Source organism: Sceloporus occidentalis, unplaced genomic scaffold (genome assembly GCF_023333645.1).
Source record: "Sceloporus occidentalis isolate IW3139 unplaced genomic scaffold, rSceOcc1.0.p SCAF_39, whole genome shotgun sequence".
NCBI classification, from domain to species: domain Eukaryota; kingdom Metazoa; phylum Chordata; class Lepidosauria; order Squamata; family Phrynosomatidae; genus Sceloporus; species Sceloporus occidentalis.
The window spans coordinates 3,027,999-3,049,291 of record NW_028317019.1 but is presented as its reverse complement, the minus strand read 5'-3'; the positions used below and the strand labels follow the sequence as shown (position 1 = coordinate 3,049,291).

General features: G+C 42.0%; 1 protein-coding gene across 2 annotated transcripts; it reads right to left on the bottom strand.

The window, feature by feature from the left end:
- Positions 1 to 3,618: 3,618 nt before the first annotated feature.
- On the bottom strand, positions 3,619 to 9,510 carry LOC149290415 (uncharacterized). 2 transcript variants are annotated; one of them, XM_089489250.1, is made up of 4 exons: positions 9,489 to 9,510; positions 8,867 to 9,038; positions 6,436 to 6,556; positions 3,619 to 5,010 (listed from the first exon to the last, which is right to left on the bottom strand). In XM_089489250.1, exons 2-4 carry the CDS (start codon positions 8,936 to 8,938, stop codon positions 4,109 to 4,111), a joined length of 1,095 nt encoding a protein of 364 aa, XP_089345376.1. In that variant the 5' UTR covers positions 8,939 to 9,038; positions 9,489 to 9,510; the 3' UTR covers positions 3,619 to 4,108. The 2 variants fall into 2 exon arrangements, with proteins under 2 accessions (XP_089345376.1, XP_089345375.1); XM_089489249.1 differs by lacking the exon at positions 9,489 to 9,510 and having other exon boundaries at positions 8,867 to 9,467.
- Positions 9,511 to 21,293: the final 11,783 nt, after the last annotated feature.

Sequence of the window (21,293 nt, the reverse complement as noted above, 5' to 3'; positions counted from 1 at the left end):
GCAATGCAAAATGCAGGATGTTATGGTGACCCCAAGGTGAACCTATCATGGGGGTTTCTTGTGAGATTTGTTTAGAGGAGGTTTGCCATGGCTTTCCCTTGAGGCTGAGAGCGTATGACTTGCCCAAGATCACCCAGTGGGTTTACATGGCCGAGCGGGGATTTGAACCCTGGTCTCCAGATCCATCGTCCACAACTAGAGGCCAGAGGAAGGGCAGGAGGAGTCCACTACTGCACCCTGGCTCCCGTGGTCTACCTTGCCAAGCTTTATTGTCTTTTTCTAGTGATTCAGGTCTTTACGTGGCATGTCCAAAGTATGACAGGCTCAGCTTAGGATGGGTGACACCTTGCTTGAAAGGAACACTTGTGAAACGGATCTTGAGGCCTTAGTAGACACCAAGCTAAACGTGTCAACAGTGTGGAGTAGCAGCCAGAAAAGTTAGTATGATTTCAGGCTGAATCAGTAGGACTCTAGATCATAGGAAGTAATAGTGCCACTGTATTCTGCTCTGGTCAAGCCTCTGCTGGAATCCTATGTCCAGTTCTTGGCACCACGATTCAAGAGGATGTGGACAAGCTGGAATAATGTCTCCAGGGAAGGATGAGTGAAGATGATCAAAGATTTGGAAACCAAGACTTGTCCACAATACAAAATATATACCTTTATTGGCTACCCAAAATGGGAAAAAAGTTGCATCGTGCAAACTTTCAAAGCTTCACTGGCTTCTTCGTCCGGCAGAGATGCTAAGATATTGAATTATGTGACATTGGTAGCCAGAATCTTAATAGCATCGAATTGGAAAGAGAGTTCAATCCTTTTGGTGCAAGATTGGTCATTAAAACTATTGGAAATGGCTGAAAGAGACAAATGGATATGTCTCATGCATTTGTTTATTTATTTATACACCGCCTTTCTCCCAAGGCAGCTCTCAAGATAAAACGCCTTTAAAACAATAAAAAAAACCAATTTAAAATAAGACCATTAAAACAATTTAAAATTAAGGTTAAAAACATACAAAAGTGAAAACGCATTATCTAATACATCTACCCCATATAAAAGCCATGAAACCCGAAACCCTGGGGAAACTTGTCAGTATTTGGGAAATGGTAATAAAATATTTAAGTAACATGTTGGGAGAAATGTCAATTCTTGGTTTTCAGGATTAAGTAAGAGAAGCTGTTTTATAGTTATTCAGAATTTGGGAAGAGCCATATATTTAAGATAGATCCAAAAATCATTTGTATATAAGTAACAGCATTGATTCTACATTGTAGGTGCAGCCTTTATTATTATCTATTATCATGTGTATATAAGGAAGGAACATTACCAAAAATATGTATAAACACCAAGCATAGATATCTTAGGAAGGAGAGAAAGAATGAAAGGAATTCTTATTATATATTTTATGTCATTTTGTATGTCATGTCATTAGTTTATGTTATGTTTTAGGTTACAATAAACAAATAAATAACTGTTGCTGTGTGCCTTCAAGTCATTTATGACTTATGGAGACCCTATCAGGAGGTTTCTTGTCACACTTCTTCAGAGGGGCTTTGCCTTGATCATCCTCTGAGGCTGGGAATGTGTAGCCTGACTACGGTCACTCAGTGGCTTTCATGGTTGGGCTAGGATTTGAACCCTGGTCTCCAGAGTCATAAACCAGTGCTCAAAACACTTTGTGATGGAGCCACAGGCCTACATGCTGCCTCTGATGTTACTCAGGCCCTGTACACACCGGCCATTAAGACCGGCATAGGGGCGGTGTCAGGGCATAGTGTTCTTAAGTTGCATGCCCAACTCTGTCTCTCAGGACGCCCTGATGCCATGTGCTGCTCCACATGACACAGCCCCAAACAAGTGCTGAATAACTGTGGCAATGCAGCTATGGTGCCCTTTCAAGGGTGCAAAAAGGAGCTGCTTTTTGCACCCTTGAAAGGCCAGATCAGGGGCACGGGGTGAGCCTGCCGCAGCCCTGATCCATCGCAAAAAGGGGCGACTGCAGGCCATCCCTTAGGGATGGTCTGTAGAGCTTCTCAGTTAAGATGATAGTGAAGGATCTCAATGCAGGCAGAGGCCATTCCCCTTCTTACTCATATGGACAAAGGGCAATAAAAGACAGATAATAAAGCTGCACCTACACTGTAGGATTAATGCAGATTGATGGCTCCATGCTTTGGAATTCCGGGGGCTATACTGTATATACTCATAGAATCATAGAATCGTAGAGTTGGAAGAGACCACAATGGCCATCCAGTCCAACCCTATTATGCCATGCAGGAAATCTCAATCAAAGCATCCCTGACAGATGGCCATCAAGCGTCTGTTTAAAGACCTCCGAGGAAGGAGACTCGACTGCGCTCTGAGGAAGGAGTGTGTTCCAGTGTTGAACCGCTCTTACTGTCAGTTCCTTTTTCCTAATGTTGAGGTGAAATCTCTTTTTCCTGGAGCTTGCATCCATTGTTCCGGGTCCAAGTCTCTGGAGCATTAGAAAACAAGCTTCCTCCCTCCTCAACATTACATCCCTTCAACTATTTAAACAGGGCTGTCATATCATCTCTTAACCGTCTCTTCTCCAGGCTAAACACTCCCAGTTCGCTAAGGTGTTCTTCATAGGGCATGGTTTCCAGACCCTTCACCATTTTAGTCACACTCCTTTGGACATGCTCCACTTTCTTCACATCCTTTTTAAATTATGGTGCCCAGAACTGGACACATTATTCCAGGGTCTTTCCTCTATTCCAATTTCCAGGGGGGAGGGTGCTCCTCAAAGACCTTTTTATATTTGGATCACGATCCCCTCCATGGCCATGCCTCTCTCTAAGGGACCCCCCCCCCCGCCCTCTTTTCTCATAATAACCCCCAAGTACCTGGGCCCCAAGGAATCCTCCAAGGAGGAGGCAAGGAAGGGAAGAGGGAGAGGAGGCCTGGCAGCCCCATGCCTTTCTTTGAGGAAAGAGGGGCTTCCTTTCTTCTTATAACCCCCAAGCCCCCCCCCCCCCCCAGAAAATCCTCAAACCATTCCTCTAAGCGAATGAGGTTGTCCCCCATTTCCATCCCTCAGAACAGACATTGGTCTGAGACTGCACATGTGCACATACATCCAAAGGCCCCTTCTGATCATGTGCAGGGATCACCAGGGCCTTACTGTTGCTGCTGTTTATTCCACTGGCGGCCTTTGAGGGAAGGGAAGGAGGGTACCAGGGTTCAGCAGCCTCCTCTTCCTTCCTTCCTTCCTCCCTTCCTTCCTCCCTTCTTTCCTTCCTTCCGTCTTTTGAGGAGATTTTGAAGAGGCCGCAATGGAGCCCAGGAAAGGCAGGAAAGGAAGGCTCTGCTTTGGAAATAGTCTCTCTGTGTATACTGTATAGACACACATAGATAGATAGATAGATAGATAGATAGATAGATAGATAGACAGACAGACAGACAGACAGACAGATGTGTGTTTGTCTCTGCTGTTCTTACAGCTGGCAATGGAGCTGAGGATTGAGGAGAGAAGAAAGTGTCAGTTTTGTGCATATTCACAAATTCTGTGCATCAAAGAATCCAGTGTGTTGAAATAGCAAAGACCTTTATTGAAAACACATATCAGAAATATGTATAAGCCAGAACTGCCCAGAATATATTGAAACCCCAAAACCTAAAACGCCACCTTCTACCAAACCTAGCCCCCACCTACAATTCCCACCATCTATCCCCCATTATTAACCAGCCCCACTTTGCCATCCTTCTCACACGCACAATCTCTCCCTGCCCCAGACATTTGAAGAAACTAGATCCCTTTCTGTTACTACTGGTCCCCAACTTTCTTCAGCCAACATCCCACAAATTCTGAATGCTATCATTGCTATTCTAGCTAGCTGCAACAAATCCCAGTCCCCCATCTAACTAACATAAACCATGACCCATAATCCCCAGCCAAATTTATAACCCAAAACAATTATCTATACTAGTAGCAATTAAAGCCTAAACTTAACAAAACATAACTTTAAAACATAAACAGACATATGGACAGAAAAAAATGTACAAATAAAATCATGAGGGCCTTTTCTTATCACTGCCGGATTGAAACAGTATTTTTGTATTCCTTCTTTACAAAAATAATGTTCGTTCACTGCTTGGATGTGTGTGGCTCCTCTCCTGTGTGGCCTCTCTGGTGATTGAATAGGCCTGACCTCCAAGAAAAGCATTTTCCACACTGCTGGCATTTGTATGGCTTCTCTCCTGTGTGGACTCTCTGATGTTTCACTAGGTCTGACTTTGAAGTAAAACATTTCCCACAATGCTGGCATTTGTATGGCTTCTCTCCTGTGTGGACTCTCTGGTGTGTCAGTAGGTTTAACTTCAAAGAAAAACATTTCCCACAATGCTGGCATTTGTATGGCTTCTCTCCTATGTGGACTCTCTGGTGTGTCAGTAGGGTTGACTGCCGAGAAAAACAGTTCCCACAATGCTGACATTTATATGGCTTCTCTCCAGTGTGGATTCTCTGGTGTGTCACTAGGTATGACTTCAAAGAAAAACAGTTCCCACAATGCTGGCATTTGTATGGCTTCTCTCCTGTGTGGATTCTCTGGTGTGCCATTAGGATTGACTGCTGAGAAAAACATTTCCCACAATGCTGGCATTTGTATGGCTTCTCTCCTGTGTGGACTCTCTGATGTTTCACTTGGACTGACTTGTCAGAAAAACATTTCCCACAATGCTGGCATTTGTATGGCTTCTCTCCTGTGTGGACTCTCTGATGTTTCACTTGGGCTGACTTGTCAGAAAAACATTTCCCACAATGCTGGCATTTGTATGGCTTCTCTCCTGTGTGGGCTCTCTGGTGTGTCACTAGGTTTGACTTCTGAGAAAAACCTTTCCCACAATGCTGGCATTTGTATGGCTTTTCCCCTGTGTGGACTCTCTGGTGTGTCAGTAGTTTTGAGTGCTGAGAAAAACATTTCCCACAATGCTGGCATTTGTATGGCTTCTCTGATGTGTGGACTCTCCCATGATTGACAAGTTCTTCTGTAAAGAAGGATAATGACAGATAATACTGAATATCAGAGGTAAGGGAGGAAAGTGTTAGCCCAAGATTTAGCCCTGTGTTTACTCCTTCCTATTTGATATTAAATTAAGTTGGAGTCAGATTCCAATAACTCATTTGCAAAGGCAGAGTAAGGGGGCTGGGACCTGGACTCCAATTTTGTTGAGGGTCAAGTGCCAGGGAGCAGCCTTAAAACAGCATTAAAACATTATAAGACAGGCATGGACTACTGATGAGGTTTGGAGGAGATCTCAGGGGCAACCGCACATTGTATTGCCGGGGCGGGGGGGGGGGGTTGAAATAATGTTTTACCCCCAACATCCAACAGCATCTGTTTGGGGAAGAGGAGGCCATTTTGCCACTGTTGGGCCCTCTCTGAGCCATTGCAGGCCCAAAGGAGGGCTTTCCCCCACGAAGACTCTCCAGAGCCTTAAAAGGATAGAAGAAGGGCCAAAAATGGTAGGAAACTTGCTCAGGGATGTGCTGAGTACCATTTGGGTGTGAAAAGCATTAATCTCCATGGCTTCTTTCCACAAAATCCTAGAATTGGCAGTTTAGGATGGAGTAATTAGAATCCTTAGACACTAGAGAGCAATACTGCCTCACTGAAGTACAGATTCAAATATTCTACAGGATGTTGCTATCACAATTAAACTAGGCTTGAAAGGGATCTAGGACTCCTAGTAGACCACAAGTTGAACATGGCCCAACAGTGTGATGCGGCAGCTAAAAAGGCCAATGTGATTCTAGGCTACATCAATACAAGAATAGTTTCTAGATCAAGGGAAGTAATAGTGCCAATCTATTCTGCTTTGGTCAGGCCTCACATGGAATAATCCTGTGTCCAGTTCTGGGCCCCACAATTCAAAAAGGATGTTGACAAATTGGAGCATGTCCAAAGGAGGGCAACCAAAGTGGTGAAGGGTATGAAAGCCATCAAGCTCTATGAGGAGCAGCTTAGAAAGCTGGTTATGTTTAGCCTGGAGAAAAGAAGATAAAAAGTGGATATGATATCCATGTTTAAATATTTGAAAGAGTGTCATTTTGCGCAAGGCTTGCTTTCTGCTGCTACAGAAAAAAGGAGACACCACAATGGATGCAAGCCACAGGGAAAGAGGTTCCACCTAAACATTAGGAGGAACTTTGTGACAGTAAGAGCTCTTTGACAGTGGAATATACTCCCTTAGATTTTGGTGGAGGTCTTTAAAGAGCAGCTGGATGGCCATCTCTTGGGGGTGATTTGAATGTGTATTCCTGCATGGCAGAAGGGGGTTGAACTGGATGGCCCTTGTAGTCTATTCCAACTCTATGATTCTACAATTCTAGTGGAACCATAGCGACATGATAATAGAGTATGAAAGGGCCCTCAGTCTTTATAGAAAGAGCAATGGATTCAGGTTCCTTACCTACAGAAGCCACATTCTCATAATTGTCCATCATTACATAATTGTACAAAAGTTTCTGTTTCTTCGTCAACAGTTTCCATTCATCCTCTGAGAAATATACTGCCACATCTGCAAAGGTCACCTGAAATAGAAAATAGCCCTCATCCAGAGAGTGACTAAGCAAAAGGGGAAGAAAGCACATGGTTCATTCAAATATTATTTCACCACCTCAGAATTCAGTCCAGGAAATAAACTTTAAATTCTGTTAGCAAGAAAAAAGCTACTGCCTTTTTTATTTTATGAAAATATATATATCTTTTTTTTACAATGTTTATAACAAGATAAATAAAAACATATATCAACAAGCTATAAATCTGTTATATATTAGGCTTATACCTGATAACTCTCCACAAGAAACTGTATAATTTTATCTTTTAAAACAACATCTTATTCCCCTATCTCTAGGTATGAATAGAAAGGTTTTGTTTCTTGTACCTCTCCTTACTGAGCAGCCGCTAAATAAAGTCTGACAGCTTCCCAATCCTTTTCCCATTTAACCATATCCTTCTTGTTTATTAATGCTGTTAATCTGTCTAGATCTTTCAATTCCCGGATTTCGTTTTGCCAAGTCTCTATTTGTGGGGTTATAGGTAATTTCCAGTTCTTTGCTATTATCCTTCTGGCAGCCGATATTAAGTATAATAATATTTCCCAATATTTCCTTTCTTCCTCTGGGTCTAGTAATATGGTCTTGTTTAACAGATATATTTCTGATCTAAACTCAAAATCTATTTTTAATATTAACTTTATTTCCAAACGAATCTTGACCCAAAAGACTTTATATTTGCGCATTGCCACCACATATGCAAATATGTACCTATTTCTTTTTGGCATCTCCAACACCAGTTATCCTTTACTTTATAATTTTTTCTAGTGAGCATGGTGTTTGATACCATCTATTTACAACTTTAAAATAATTTTCTTTTATTGTTTGTGCTACAGTAATTTTTTTTGTTTTTAATCTAGCTTTCCCCCATTTCTCCAAGTCTAAATTGTATCCCAAATGCCCATTTTATCATCGAACCTTTAATTTCCACTTCTTCAAGGGATCTCTTCAGTAAGATGTTATATATTTTACATAATATATTTTTTCAACTGCTTTCATTAATATTCATTATATTCTTTCTCAAAACCAAATAAACTCTTATCCTTTGTAAATCTGGCTTGGTAGACCTATTGTGACAAGGTCTATCATGCGCATGATGAATTGGGCACAAGTCCATGAAGGTTCATGTTGCCAATCTCTTCCTTTTAGTTGGTTTCAAGGTGCTACAAGATTCCTTTGCATACTGTTGGGCAAGCTTTGATTGTGAATTCCTGCATGGCAGGGGTTGGACTGGATGGCCCTTGTGGTCTCTTCCAACTCTACGATTCTATGATTCTTTCTTTAAGTTGAATATAATTCAACCAATTCATATGGCCTATTTTAGTCATGATTTCTTCCTTTAATCTTAATATAACATTTCCTTCATTGTCATGAGTTCATATGTCTCTATACCTTATCCATTTCTGATTCTTTCCCCATTGGCTAAAAAGCCTCTTATGGGGAAACCCAAAGTGGAAGTCCAATGTAAAACATTTTTTCACAGTTAGCCAGTTATTAATGAAAGGTTTCCTCAACAGATGTTCATTAAAGACTTTGTCCCATTGTGCCCATCATATGAGACGTATACAAAAAAGCTACTGCATTTGAGATCCAGTTTGTCTTGAATCTTTTAAATATAATATAAAATATAATAAAAAATATAATTTAGGCCATGGCTGGGATATTGATTATGGATTAGGATACTAACTATCCCAACACATATAGTATGTTTAGCCACAAAAGTATTATGGTGCATTTAGCCATTTCTTGCCAAATTTTGGAGGCAAATGTCATTTTTAAAAACCTGTTCTGGGGAGGATGCTGGACTTGAGGTCCACTGGGCCCACCCTCAGTTTAGATTCAGAGATGGTCTCCCATATCCCCAACATTTCACAGACAGTAAAAGCAAGGCACATGTGGACAAGCAACACCAGAAGGTGGTGAGGATGGCCAAAGTTGTTTATGAGGAAGGTCACACAAGCTATGAAGGGCACAGCAGTTTGCTTTTGCCACAGCCTCCTGGCAAGGGAAGACCCTGGCAACCTATCTCCTCTCCTATCCCCCCTTTTGGGTTGATGGGGTGCAAACTCCTTGGAAGTCATTTTGCAGCAACACAAGAGAGCTGAGGAGAAGGGGGGAAAGTGGGAGGAGAGAGAAACCTGGACATTTTTGAAAGCCTCTGAAAAAGTGGGGTGACAGAGGATTTACCAGGACTTTCTCTGCCAAACTGGGACAATATGTTCTCCACTTGTTTTCATGAGCTGGCCCAGCAGTGACACAAATGAAACTAATAGGATGTCAACTCACCAAAGAGTTGTACTTCGACAGCCTCTTTTTCTTGGAGCCCAACTCCCTCTGCTTGGCCTCTGTGTTGGCCATTAGGTGGGAAAGGGGGAGGGTGTCCTGGTGGCCCTGCACTTGGGTCTCTTCCAGCAAAATATTTCACAAAGCTGTGTAGAAGGAGGCTGAGATGAAGTTCCTGAGAAAAGAGACTAGGGTTAGGCTTGGTTTGTCAAGAAGCCCTACATCACTCAAAGACACAGAGAACAGCATGCTGCTAGTGAGATATGCAGGTGACATATGCCTCCTTTGGGCCAATGCAGAGATGGGTATGCCCTTCCTCTCTCTGCACCAAATAAAGCCCCATGGACCTAGCATAGATTCACTGCAGCTGCCGTACACAAGAGATACTCCATGTTAAAACGCTTTTGACGTTGCTATGTTGCACAGCATGTGAGGCAACACGTTAACGTATGGCGCCAGATTCTCGACCTTGACTGTAGTCAGTAGCTTGTGAGCTGAAGAAACACCTGTCGCTTTCTCAATGTAATCTTCTCTCAGATGAGGCTTTTATTCATATAAGAAGTTCCACTGTGTACAACACTATATACATCGACACCCTCCACCATCCACACCAGTAACAACCCACTCTGAGGCACACACTGTCTGACTCTTCCTCCGTGACAGTTGAGAATGACAGTTGGCAGTTGCATCAACATTCCAATGATGCACTGTTTAAATGCTGACACATTAACTGCCACTAGAGCTGTCAATGACTTCCACAAGAGCGCCACCTAGTGGCCACATGCATTTCATTTCCTGAGACCTGTTCACCATGGTCCTGACACTCCATGCCTTGTGAGAGTGGAGGGGGTCAGGGGATGGGGAATTGGAGAGGACCCTGGCTATGTCCCTGTAGCTAGATGTGAAATGAGCGCATCATCTGCTGAAACCTCCTGACCTCCCCAGTGGCCCTCAGAGGAGAATGCCTTCCCTTTGCTTCTGGCTAGAGAAACACAGCTGGATGCTTCTCCAATGCCTCGCACCCAACACTCTCATCAGGCATGGAATGAACATGGAGCATGGCTTCCACAATTCCACTTTTCATTTTGTATTCCTCCTAATTTCACATCTATTTTAAACCTCTCCCTCATTTGACGATAAAGATACCAGGGACAATCTAGGCCAGATTCTTTAGGTTCTTCTTGTGTTTTGATCTCTAGTTTTCCTTGCGATTCTTTCAGTACATCCTTGTATCTCAAACATTTAGTTTTCTGGATACCTTTCCTCCCAAAAAGAGCCTCATGCGGCAAACACCATAAAGGTATTTTTTTTAAATTAATTTTTTATTAAATTTGATCAAACACAAACAAACAAATAAACACATATCTATATATAATAATTCTTACTTCAAAGAAAAAAAGAAAGAAACAACAACAATAACAACAACAACAAAAATCCAAAAGAAAAGAAAAACAAAACAAAACAAAACATTTATCCCTCCACCCTTCCCATCACCATTCCAACATTCATTCTAAAAAGACTTCCTTCCTTCAAAAGGTATTTTTGGACATATTCTACACTTGTTTTTCCCCAGATCTTCAATAGAGCTTTTCTTACTAAATGATTTGTGCTTTCTTTATGAACTTTCTCTTTACCGTAAATTAGATATACATGCCACCCAAATCTTAAATGTTCACCCTCCAGACATAACAACTGTTCATTCTCTGACAGAACCCATTCTCTAATCCAAACTAAACAACAAGCAGCAAAATAAAGTTTTAAGTTTGGTAAACCCAGCCCTCCTCTACTTTTGTCATCACAAATTATTTTCGTATTTATCCTGGCTCTTTTTTATTCCAAATAAATTTTGAGATTCCCTTTTGCCATAGATTCAATGGTTTTTCATTCTGGATGATGGGAATCGCTTGGAACAGAAACAGTATTTCAGGAAGGAAACTCATTTGGATCAGTGATATTTTTCCTAATAGCGATAAGTGTAATTTCCCCCATTTTTCTAGGTCTTTTCTGATTTCCTTCCATGTGTCTCATAGTTATTGTGAAATGGATCTGAGTTTTTATTTGTTAAATTTATTCCTAGATATTTAACTTTCTTTCCCTCTTTAAATCCACTAATTTCTTCCAGGATTTGTTCTTCCTTTTCCCCATATTTTATGTTATTAATGTTGTTTTGTCTCTGTTTACTTTTAGTCCTGAAACATATTCCAATTCCACTATTACATCCATCAATTGCCTTGTGCTCTTTTCTGGGTTCTCCAGGGAATACAAATGTCGTCTGAGAAGACTCTCATTTTAAACTCAGTTGTTTTTAATTTTTATCCCATTGATCTTATTGTCTAATCCTATCCTATTATTCAGTGCTTCTAGGATCAGAATGAAGAAAAAGGGTGATAGTGTGAAAGCTTGCCATTTACCTTTAGAAATCTTAAACTCTTCTGGTTTTTATAGTTAACAATTAGTCTTTGATCTTTATACATTGCCTTTATCCATCTATAATAAGAAGCTCCTATTTCCATTTTTCAAGTGTCACAAATAACATATCCCCATCCTATGTTATTGAAGGCCTTTTCTAAAAAGATATGTGTTTTTTTGTTGTGCCTTTGAAAATATTCAATTATATTTCAGACGTTTTGTATATTACCACTGACTTGTCCTTATGAATCCAGTGTTTAAGAACCTTTTTTTGAGTCTATGGGTCAAAATCATAGAAAATAATTTACAATCCATATTTAATAAGGAAATAAGCCTATAGCTCTTTACCTCAGTTGCATCTCTATCTTGTTTTAACAGCAAAGTTATATTAGCTTGTTTCCATGTTTCAGGATAATGGTTTTCTTTGATGGCATTTTCTTTAATGGAATTTACAGGAAGAAATACCTTTAAACCCTTTGATCTTTTTGCTCAATATGACATGTAAACTGGAAAAGGAAGTAGCTAAAAGATTTTCCAGACTAATTTTGTAGATGGTCACTCACAGTATTGGAAAAACATCCAAATTCCTAAAATAGCGGAGTGGATAATTAAACTAAGAGAAGCAAAGGGATTGGACATTTTAACCGCAATCATGAGGGATAAACCAGGTGAGAAAACTAAAGAGGACTGGTCATGCTTTGATTTATTTTGTAATACTAATTATTTATTTACAATCCCAGATATCATATGGAAAGTCTACAGGAACATTAAAGGTTTAACACGTATCGATACCTTGTAGGAATTTAAGTAAATTAAATAAAAGGGTCATCTTAGCTTAACTGGGAAGTAACTTAATAGTACATTTCTGACAGTTTTGTATATCAGGATGTTATTTATTGCATGTTGTATGTCTATGTTATAGGTATTTGTACTTTTTTGTTGTTGTAGCTGTATTTGTTATGCAAATGTCTTGATATGTTTTTTTCATTTTTGTTTGTAAAGGATTGTTTATAAACAAATTACAAAAGAAAAAAAGTGGCTTCCAACCGGATTATTTCTGTAGTTCAGACAAAGCCTCAGTCGGTTATAAAGGATAGAAGAACCCAATTCGTACTTTTATCCTGTTAAGAATGGTTTTGCTTTTTTTCAATAAAAGCAGTTTGCTTTTCTGTCTAATCCTTATTTTTCTTGTTCTTGTTTGCTTCTATGTTTGTTTGTTTCATTCTTGGTAAAATGGGTTATCATGGTCTGTCTCCTTCCTTCTTGCCTGAAAATCTATTAATAAGGAAACTGGGGAGACTTTTAAAACCTCCAAAAGGAGCCACTTTTGGCCTTTTTGGGGGGACTAGCCTCCTCTTAGAAGCCAAAGCCCAATGTTTGTGAATAATAATAATAATGCATGTATTAAAACTATCCTCTCCATTTCTGATCCCTTTTAAAACCCATGTTCCCCAGAAGGAGCAGAGCTGTGTAATAAGAAAACCCTTTCAGAAAAGAGACACAAAAGACACACACTTCCTTCCTTTTGGCCCAAGGAGCCTGGCCTCCTTCTCTCTTTGGAGCCTCAGGAGAGAAAGAGAAGCCTCTGTTCAACTGAGGCTCAGAGAAGGTTCCAGAACATTTTTCCCCAGAGTCACAAGCAGCACAAAATGGCCTCCAGAACACAAAATGGCTGCCTCTGCCTCTGTACTTGGCAGTTTGAGGCCTTCATTGAACCCAAAATGGAGGAGGAAAGGGCCCCAAAGTCAGAAGGGACCCCAAACAGGATTTCCAAACCTGAACAACACCTAAAATCTTTCCTGATGCTATAATATAGAGACTCACTGAGATACTCTTTATAAATACGTCTTTCCATGTCTTGATAAATAAAGAAAATTTAATAATACTAATGCTACAAGTACTACTAATAATAGTAATAATAAGGTACAACCAGGAGATTTCTCCCTGTGGCTTCTGCCCCAGAGGCCTCTGCATATGCTCAGGAGCCCCTTCTTCTTCTTCTCCTTCTTCTTCCTCTGCAGAATCCTCCAGAGGTCTCTCTGTTCCTCCTCCTCCTACTTAGGATCTTCCTCTAAGCCTTCCTCCTCCTCCTCTTCCTCTAAGCCTTCCTCCTCTTTTCCTCCCAGACTTTGGGGAGAGAATTGTGTGCCTTCATTTCATTCCTGGGGATCCTAAGGCAACACTGTCACAGGAGTCTCTTTGTAGGGTTTGTCGAAGGGTGTTTAACATTGCCATCCTTTGAGGCTGAGAGAGTGTGCCTTTGGGGCTGGGGGTGTGCTGCATGCCTTGAACTTGTGTCTAGTGACCCTATTCCCAGGGTTTCCTTGCCTTCAGGTTTGCCTTCCACTTTGCCCTTTGTCTTCCTTTGAGGCTGAGAGAGTGTCTGCTGCTCAAGGTTCCCCCGCAGTGGGTTTCATGGCCCAGAATGAATGCCATTTCCATCATGTAGATGTGTGTTTGTGTTGTCCGCCTTCCAGTTGGCCATTGGTCTTCCTCTGAGGCTGAGAGAGTGTGACTTACCCAAGGTCACCCATTTTATATAATGGGACTTGAGCACCCATGGATTTTGCTATCCAAACTAAATCCCAAAGGATACCGAGGGCCCATTGTTTTTCCATCTTTTTTTGCAAACAGCAAAGCAGATCTTGCTTGCCTGATCTTTGCATGTTCAAGAGCAGTGTTGGGCAAATGCTAAGAGATGCCTTGTGAGTAGGGTTGCCATAAGTGAGGACCTCCAAACCGGGACAAATGTAGGACAAATGTAGGGCAACATTTTCAAATGTAGGACACATTTTTATAAAAATGGAGGACGCGCAAAAAATTGAGGTTTTTTTAAAAAATATTAATATAAATGCATATTTGTAGGCATGATCAAAATGGAGAACATTTTGACATTATTCTTAGACAGATGGCAGAAATGTACTTGCCCTGGGGTTCACTGTACTTCTCAGAAGTGTGTACTTGGGCAAGGGACTGTGGTTTTTCTTCACTGCGCATGAGTTTGTAAAAATCACAGCAAGTTACATAAGCAAGTTACATTGGCCGTGCCTCAGAGGCTTGTTGATATCAATATCACCATCATCATCATCATCATCATCATCATCATCACCATCACCACTATAATTGGCCAAGAAAGGCAGACTTGTTAGCATTCAAAGCACCATAAATACACAAAAAATGCACTTGCATATATTTAATAATAAAAAATAATGAAAAAATAAATAAAAAACAAGGCAGGGGTGTATATATTTGATAATAAAAATTAATAAAATAAAACAAAAACAAGCAATAATAAAAATTAATAAAACAAAAAATAAAAATCAAATAATAAAAATTAATAAAATAAAAAATAAAAAGCAATGATAAAAATTAAAAAAATAAATAAAATAAGTATTTTATATTTTTAAAAATAATTTAAAAACCCCAAAATACCAAGGCAGACCTAATAGCCACTGACTCAGCTTTCCTCCTCCTCCTCCTCCTCCTCCTCTGGCCCAATTCTGCCCTGGCCTTCAGGCACCCTTCCTCCGGCTCCTTCCTCCTCCTCCTCCTCTCCCCCTCCTCCTCCTTATGATGGCTGGCATGGGAGGAAGGGAAGCAGGGCAGGCGCGCGCACGCACGGAGGTAATTGGGGCAGGCGCGCACGCGCGCGGGGAGGAAAGTGAGGCAGGCGCGCGCGCACGCAGATAGAATTGGGGCAGGCGCGCGCGCTGCCACTAGCCCCTGCTGAGGCCTGGGCGGCGCGCAAGCCCTCACAGTGGGGGCGCGGTGGCGGCGGCGCTTCTGCCGCCCAGGAACAGGGGGAAGGCGAAGTTGGAGGAGGAGGTGGCTTGGCGCCTCAGCAGCTGCGTTAGCGGCAGCGGCAATGGCCGGAGCGGGCCCCCAAACCAGGAACAAGGCACGGGTGGGGGCCCAAACCGGACCGGGAAGGGCCCCCCAAAACCATGATGGCACGGGGGCCGCCGGGTTATGGCAACCCTACTTGTGAGGTTAGGAAGAGGGTCCTAGAAAACAGTCCTCTTCTTCTGGACCCACAGACTCAGAAAGACGTGAGCCCCCATTCAATGGGACCCCTTTGTTTGAGGCTGCTCTAGGTTCAGGAGGGTCTCTCAGGAGAGATTGGGAAAGTCAGCCTTTGAGGAGTTCTGGTCCTTAAAGGTTAATATCTCCAGGCTTTGCTGAGAGGGCAATATTTGGGATTTGGGCAGATCCAGGCTGCAGGGCTCTCTCAGATCTGGTTCAAAAACACTGCAGAAATTATGATGATGATGATGATGATGATGATGATGATGATGAATCTTCCCTTCAAACCAACAGAGCCTTGTGGACGCTCAAAATAGTAACAGAGGTCAAAAACACATTGCAGAAATAATCCAGTTTGCAGAAATAAACTGCTTCAACTGCCCTAGTTCAGTACTCGGGAATCCTGGGAATTTTAGTTTATCATGGCATCTGAGTTGTCTGACAGAGAAGACTAAATATCTCACAAAACTACAGTTCCCAGAATTCCCTAGCATTCAGCCAGACAGTTAAAGCAGCCCTGTACTTGGACCATTGTTAGTGGTTGGCTTGGAGCCTGAATAGGGTTCTAGAAGGCTGGTGGCTTTGGTCGTTGGCTGCTTAGGAAGAAGGGCTCCTTCTGGGTTTCCTTGGCAGGAAAGGAAAGGTGGGTGCCTCAAGATGCCAATGGGAGACCCCTAAATTTGGTTCCTTTGTGAGAATGCTGACTGAGGGGGAAGAGAAGGGTAATGGATTTGGTCCCCAGGGAGGCCCCAGGGCAGGCAGGGCAGGCCACACAACATTCGCTAACTCCCAAGTCAAATCCTGGTTTCCCTTCTTTTGCCCAGGACTGAAACCTGGACCAGAAAGGATCAGGTTTTATTTGCTTTCTTCTCCTGTAACAGGTGTTTTTCCTTGCTCTTTTTACACGTGGCAGTAAAGATACGGTACATCAGGGCCTGGCATTGAGCTTCCAGTTTTCATGCATGATCTTCAGACAGGAGATGAGGCTGCCTCTTCTCCATTTTGGAGGGAGCCTAATTCCAGGAAAGAGGAAAGGGCTCTGTGCAAACATCCAGATCAGATGTGAGAGCAGTAGCTTATTATAATTTACAAGGCTTAGTTAATTGGTTTCTTCAACTAGAAAAATGTCAGGGGTCTATGGACTGGTTTAGTTTCTTGCTTTCTCTCAGTTGTGGTGGTACAAGGGATCACTACTATACTCTGCATTCGCCATCTGGCTAGAAAGAAGGAGGCTAAATTAAATGCATTTTATCCTTAGTTTTTTGTGGATTTTTTGGACTATGTGGCCATGTTCTAGAAGAGTTTCTTCCTGACATTTCATCAGCATCTGTGGCTGGAATCTCTGAAGATGCCAGACACAGATGCTGACGAAACGTCAGGAAGAAACTCTTCTAGAACGTGGCCACATAGCCCCAAAAACCCACAAAAAGGTATGGAAGCCGGCCATGAAAGTCTTCGACTTCACGCTTTTTATCCTGTCTCTCCAAGCAAGTGAGAAAGAATAATTCTCTCATTTCCCCTTGATCTGGGAGCAGACCTTTAAAAATTTCTCTCTTCATTTCTACACAGGAAAGTATATTGAGTAGATTTGAATGACAAACTGTGAGCGACTGTGGTTTGTAATTTATGCATTAGGCTGAATGAAATTGTAAGAGGCCCTGCCCCAGGTCCTAGGCTTTAGCTCACAAACCTCAGGACCTGAATTCACAACCCTATAAGAGAGATGGAGGGACACCAGAAAGTAGGCAACCAAAGTCCTATGCATATTATCCTATTGTACCAGTTTGGTGCCATGTTAACGGTTGTGGATCCACCCTAGAGAAATCTGGGAATGGGGGGCTTAGAACTGGATGCTTGGTAGAGAGTCCCAGTGCAGTCGTTCATGAGTTGCTATATAATTCTAAGTACCTGAAAGATGAAATCCCAGGATTCTGTTGGACAGAGTCCTGGAAGTTTCATGGTGTCAAAGTGCTAGGTTTGGGCAATGGAGATACAACCCAGGTGCCAAAAATGACCCATAGCAATTCTGGACAGACTCATTCAGTCTCTGTGTCTATTGGTGGAGGGCTATTTACACTAAGAAACCCATGGATCTTCAAGGGATCCCCAGTTTTTGTATTTTATTTATATACATCCATCCTTTCTCACAAGGGAGAACTCAGGGTGGCTAACAGCAAATTTAATACAGTACAAATTCAAAACAATGCAAAGGCATTAAAATTATAACAATTTTTTTTAAAAAAAATTAAATCATTTATACAGTTGGACCTTGAAATTAGTAAATTGCATCAAAAACCACATACAAACCTTGACCTCTGAATTGCAGTTCAAACCGTATCTCTCTTTTGCTTAGGATCCAGCCCTTGAGGCATCAGGATTTCCAGAAAGGAGAGAAAGTGGAAGTGCGAAATACTTTTTGTTTGGAGGAAGTTTCTATCCTGTAAAACTATTAAGAGCCCCTTTGATGCTGTCTTTGATTCAGAACATATGATTTTAAGGCATCTTGCACTTCTATCTCCATCCAATAAACCTTTGAATTCTTTGAAGCATTCTGTTTTCCTGGCTGCTCATCCCAAGAGTATGAAAAATAGCACCAGTCATGGAGATTCAGTCTTTTTCTTAATGGGGATACGGAGCGAGGGCCACAGGATTCCCACTCCTGGCATAAGACCTGGCCCAGTTCATTGCAGAGATTTGAAGTCCTTAAGGTTAGAGCCAGAGTGGGAGGTTTTGGGAGTCCCTGTCCCTCCAAAAGTAACTTTCCCAAGAGCAGTCTAGGTCTCCCTTCCAAAGACCAGCAATGGATGGAGAAGGAGGCCTTGGGGAAGCAGAGGAGAGCTTGGCTTGACCCCCAAGGACTCTCCCTTGAAGGTTTCCATCTCTCTAGGAAACGGTGGAGCCTGGGAGGGAGACTGAGGACTAGGGAATGCTGGGAAAAGCTTCAGGGGCAGCTTATGGGAGCAAATGTGGGACTTTGCTTTCTCCTCCAGGTTACTTTCCTGCTCTCTTTTGACAGGCTTGAAGACCACACAAGGTAAGCTGAATGGTGGAAAAGACTGCAAACGCCATCTTCCCTGTACGTTCCATGCTCACCTCCATGGCACCTTAGGAGCAAGCAAGTCCCTGCTGAGGGCAACACAAACAACAAAATCCAAAATGGGGAGTGGCCTTTGAGATCCTGACGGTCCTCTGAGAGGAAAATGCCAGCCTCTGAAACCAATCCTGGCCAGCTTTTGGGAAAGGGTCCTCAAAGTTTGGTCCAAGCGGCTCTCAGCTCCTGACAGACTGTCCCTTCCCTGAGTCTTGCTCTCCTGGAGGCTCAGAGGGGATTCTTCTTAGGGACCCTCAGCCCCAGGTTCAGCTGACAAACGGCCATTTGCCCATGAGGAGCCCCCCGTTCCCCGCTCTGTCCTGGCACATGCCTTAGGAAACCTCTTCCATGGGAATTTGGGAGCTCCTAATCTTAGTGGAAATGGGAACCTCTGGAATCCTCCTATTCTTCCCAGCTGGCAAGCAAGGTATAGTTGTGAATCTCTTCCAAGGAAAAGAAGTGTTGTTGTTGTTGTTGTTGTTGTTGTAATAAGAGGGTTCCAGTCAATGGAGGTCTTCTTCAGGCAGTAAAGGGAGGTTTATGCAAATGCAGAATGACATCACTGCTACGGAAGGCTCTCTTGACCAATCAGAGAGCAAGATAAAGGTTCTTCTGGAAGCTTCCGTGAGAAGGAGATATAAGGCCTGAGAGACCAAGAGACAGTTGGGGGAATTGTGTCGGTTGGAGATCGAGAGAGAGAGAGTTAAAGAGCGGATCTTGGAAGTTAGTCTCAGAATTGGACACTTGGGTCTATTTATTATTTTAATAGCTTATATGAATTGAATATTATATACTTACAAATATTGTACCTGCAAGATTCTGAATATCTTGTAGGACATATTTTAGTTATATTTTGCTATTTATAATAGATACCTCCTTGGAGCATCTACTACTCGACACTCCTTTTACACATGTCTTGGCTCAGTTGATGCTTGGAAAATCAGTAAAGGAGGAGAAATGAGGTTCCTTAACTGGTCCCAGTGTAGGTTAAGGAAAATCCTTTAATAATTCACTGGGTGCTGGCAGCGTGATGAGTTTAAGAGTCTGCTGGGCTAAGAGCCATAAGAGGGCTGCACTTTGGCTTCTTGGACCACAGGAGATCATCACAAGGGCAGAGGCAGTTAGAGCATTTGTTGAAAAATCAATTAAATTAATAGGAGATTGCTGGAATGTTAATCTGGAAAGAGATACATCTTGGTTGCCTTTTTAAAGCCTTAAAGACTGGTGATATATCAGATCTCTTCCAGAGGCTATTTCTGAACTTGGAGGTGACAGAAGAGGAGGTCCTCTGAGTAAATGCAGCCAGCCTACTTTTTAATAGTAAGACTTTACCAGATGCCCTCAATGTGTGGGGCGGATTGTATGGGAGAAGGGGGTCCCATAAGTAAGCTGGACCCAAGCCATGAAGGGCTTTAAAGGTTATAACCAAGATTTTGTATTGTTCCCGGAAATTAACAGGCAACTAGTGAAGAGACTTTATTATAGGTTTAATATGGTCACCTCTAGATCTTCCAGTGACCACTTTGGCTGCCATATTTTGAATAAGATGAAGTTTCTGGACTTGGTTGAAGGGTAGCCCTTTGTAGACCGCATTGCAGAAGTCAAGACGTGAGGTTACCAGCGCATGCATCATAGTTTCTAGGTCTTCAGGTTCCAGGAAGGGACGCAGTTGGTGTATCAACTGAAACTGATATCAGGCACTCTTGCCCATAGCATCTATCTGAGTTGACATCTGGAGCGACGGTTCCAGGAGCACCCCCAAACTGCAAATACCGTCCTTTAGGGGAAGTGTGACCCTGTCCAGGACCAGTTGACAAACCTCCATACCTGGATTAGGATATCCAGCAGCAAGTAATTCTGTTTTATCTGGATTCAGTTTTAATCTGTTTTTCCTCATACAGGCCATTACTTTCTCAAGACATTCATTCAGAGGGGAGATGCCTTCCTTTGTTGACTCTGAGGTCTGCAGCATGGAGAGATGTATCTGGGTGTCACCAGCATTTGCTGACTATCTCATTTGCTTCCTAGATAACCCACTAAATAGCATTTTGGCTCTCAATTATACTCTGGAGGCATTTGCTGAAATATCGAGGTTAACGGTGAATCAAAACAAAACTGTGTTTATTACGAAGAATTTAAACCAAGGAGAACAACTGGAGTTAAGTAATGTATCGGGGTACAGAGTCGTTGATGAAGCTAAATATCTGGGAATATACTTAACGACCAAGAACATTGACTTGTTCCACAACAACTATGGAAGACTATGGAATGAAGTAACAAAGGATATGTCTGCATGGTCCAAATTGCATCTCTGATTTTATGGAAGAATAGCAACGTTAATAATGAATATCCTTCCCCGTTTTCTGTACTTATTTCAGAACATACCAATTATAGCCGAAGACAAACACTTTGCAATCTGGCAAAAAGAGTTCTCTGAATTTCTTTGGGAAGGTAATGAGCCAAATTTAGATTGTAAGCCTGAGGGCAGGGAACCGTCTATTATCCCCTCTGTTGTAAACCCCTCGGATTCCCAGTGATTGGGTGGTATATAAATAAATCCTATTATTATTATTATTATTATTATTAGGGTGAGATGGAAAATTTTGACAGACGAATATGACGAGGGGTTGTGCTTTACCAAACTTTAAGCTATATTAATATGCATCTTGTCTGTGTTGGCTAGAGAACTGGATTAATCTAAGCAATGATAGACTGTAATCTTTAGAATGCTGTGACTTGAGGTTTGGGATTCATGCCTATTTGTGGTATGAAAAGGTCAAAGAACATAAAGACTTTAAACATCGTTTTCTTAGAAATGCTCTACTTTATGTCTGGAAGAAGGTTAAAGACCTTTTCTATAGTAATCTTCCACAATGGGTATCGCCCCAAGAAGCCTTTTATAAAAGA

Excerpts from the sequence above, each read along its gene's own strand:
- LOC149290415 (XM_089489250.1), bottom strand. The coding sequence starts at position 8,938 with ATGGCCAACACAGAGGCCAAGCAGAGGGAGTTGGGCTCCAAGAAAAAG. Across the intron at positions 6,557-8,866 it reads TGTCGAAGTACAACTCTTTG|GTGACCTTTGCAGATGTGGC; the intron begins GTGAGTTGACAT and ends TTTCTATTTCAG. Across the intron at positions 5,011-6,435 it reads TGAGAATGTGGCTTCTGTAG|AAGAACTTGTCAATCATGGG; the intron begins GTAAGGAACCTG and ends CCTTCTTTACAG.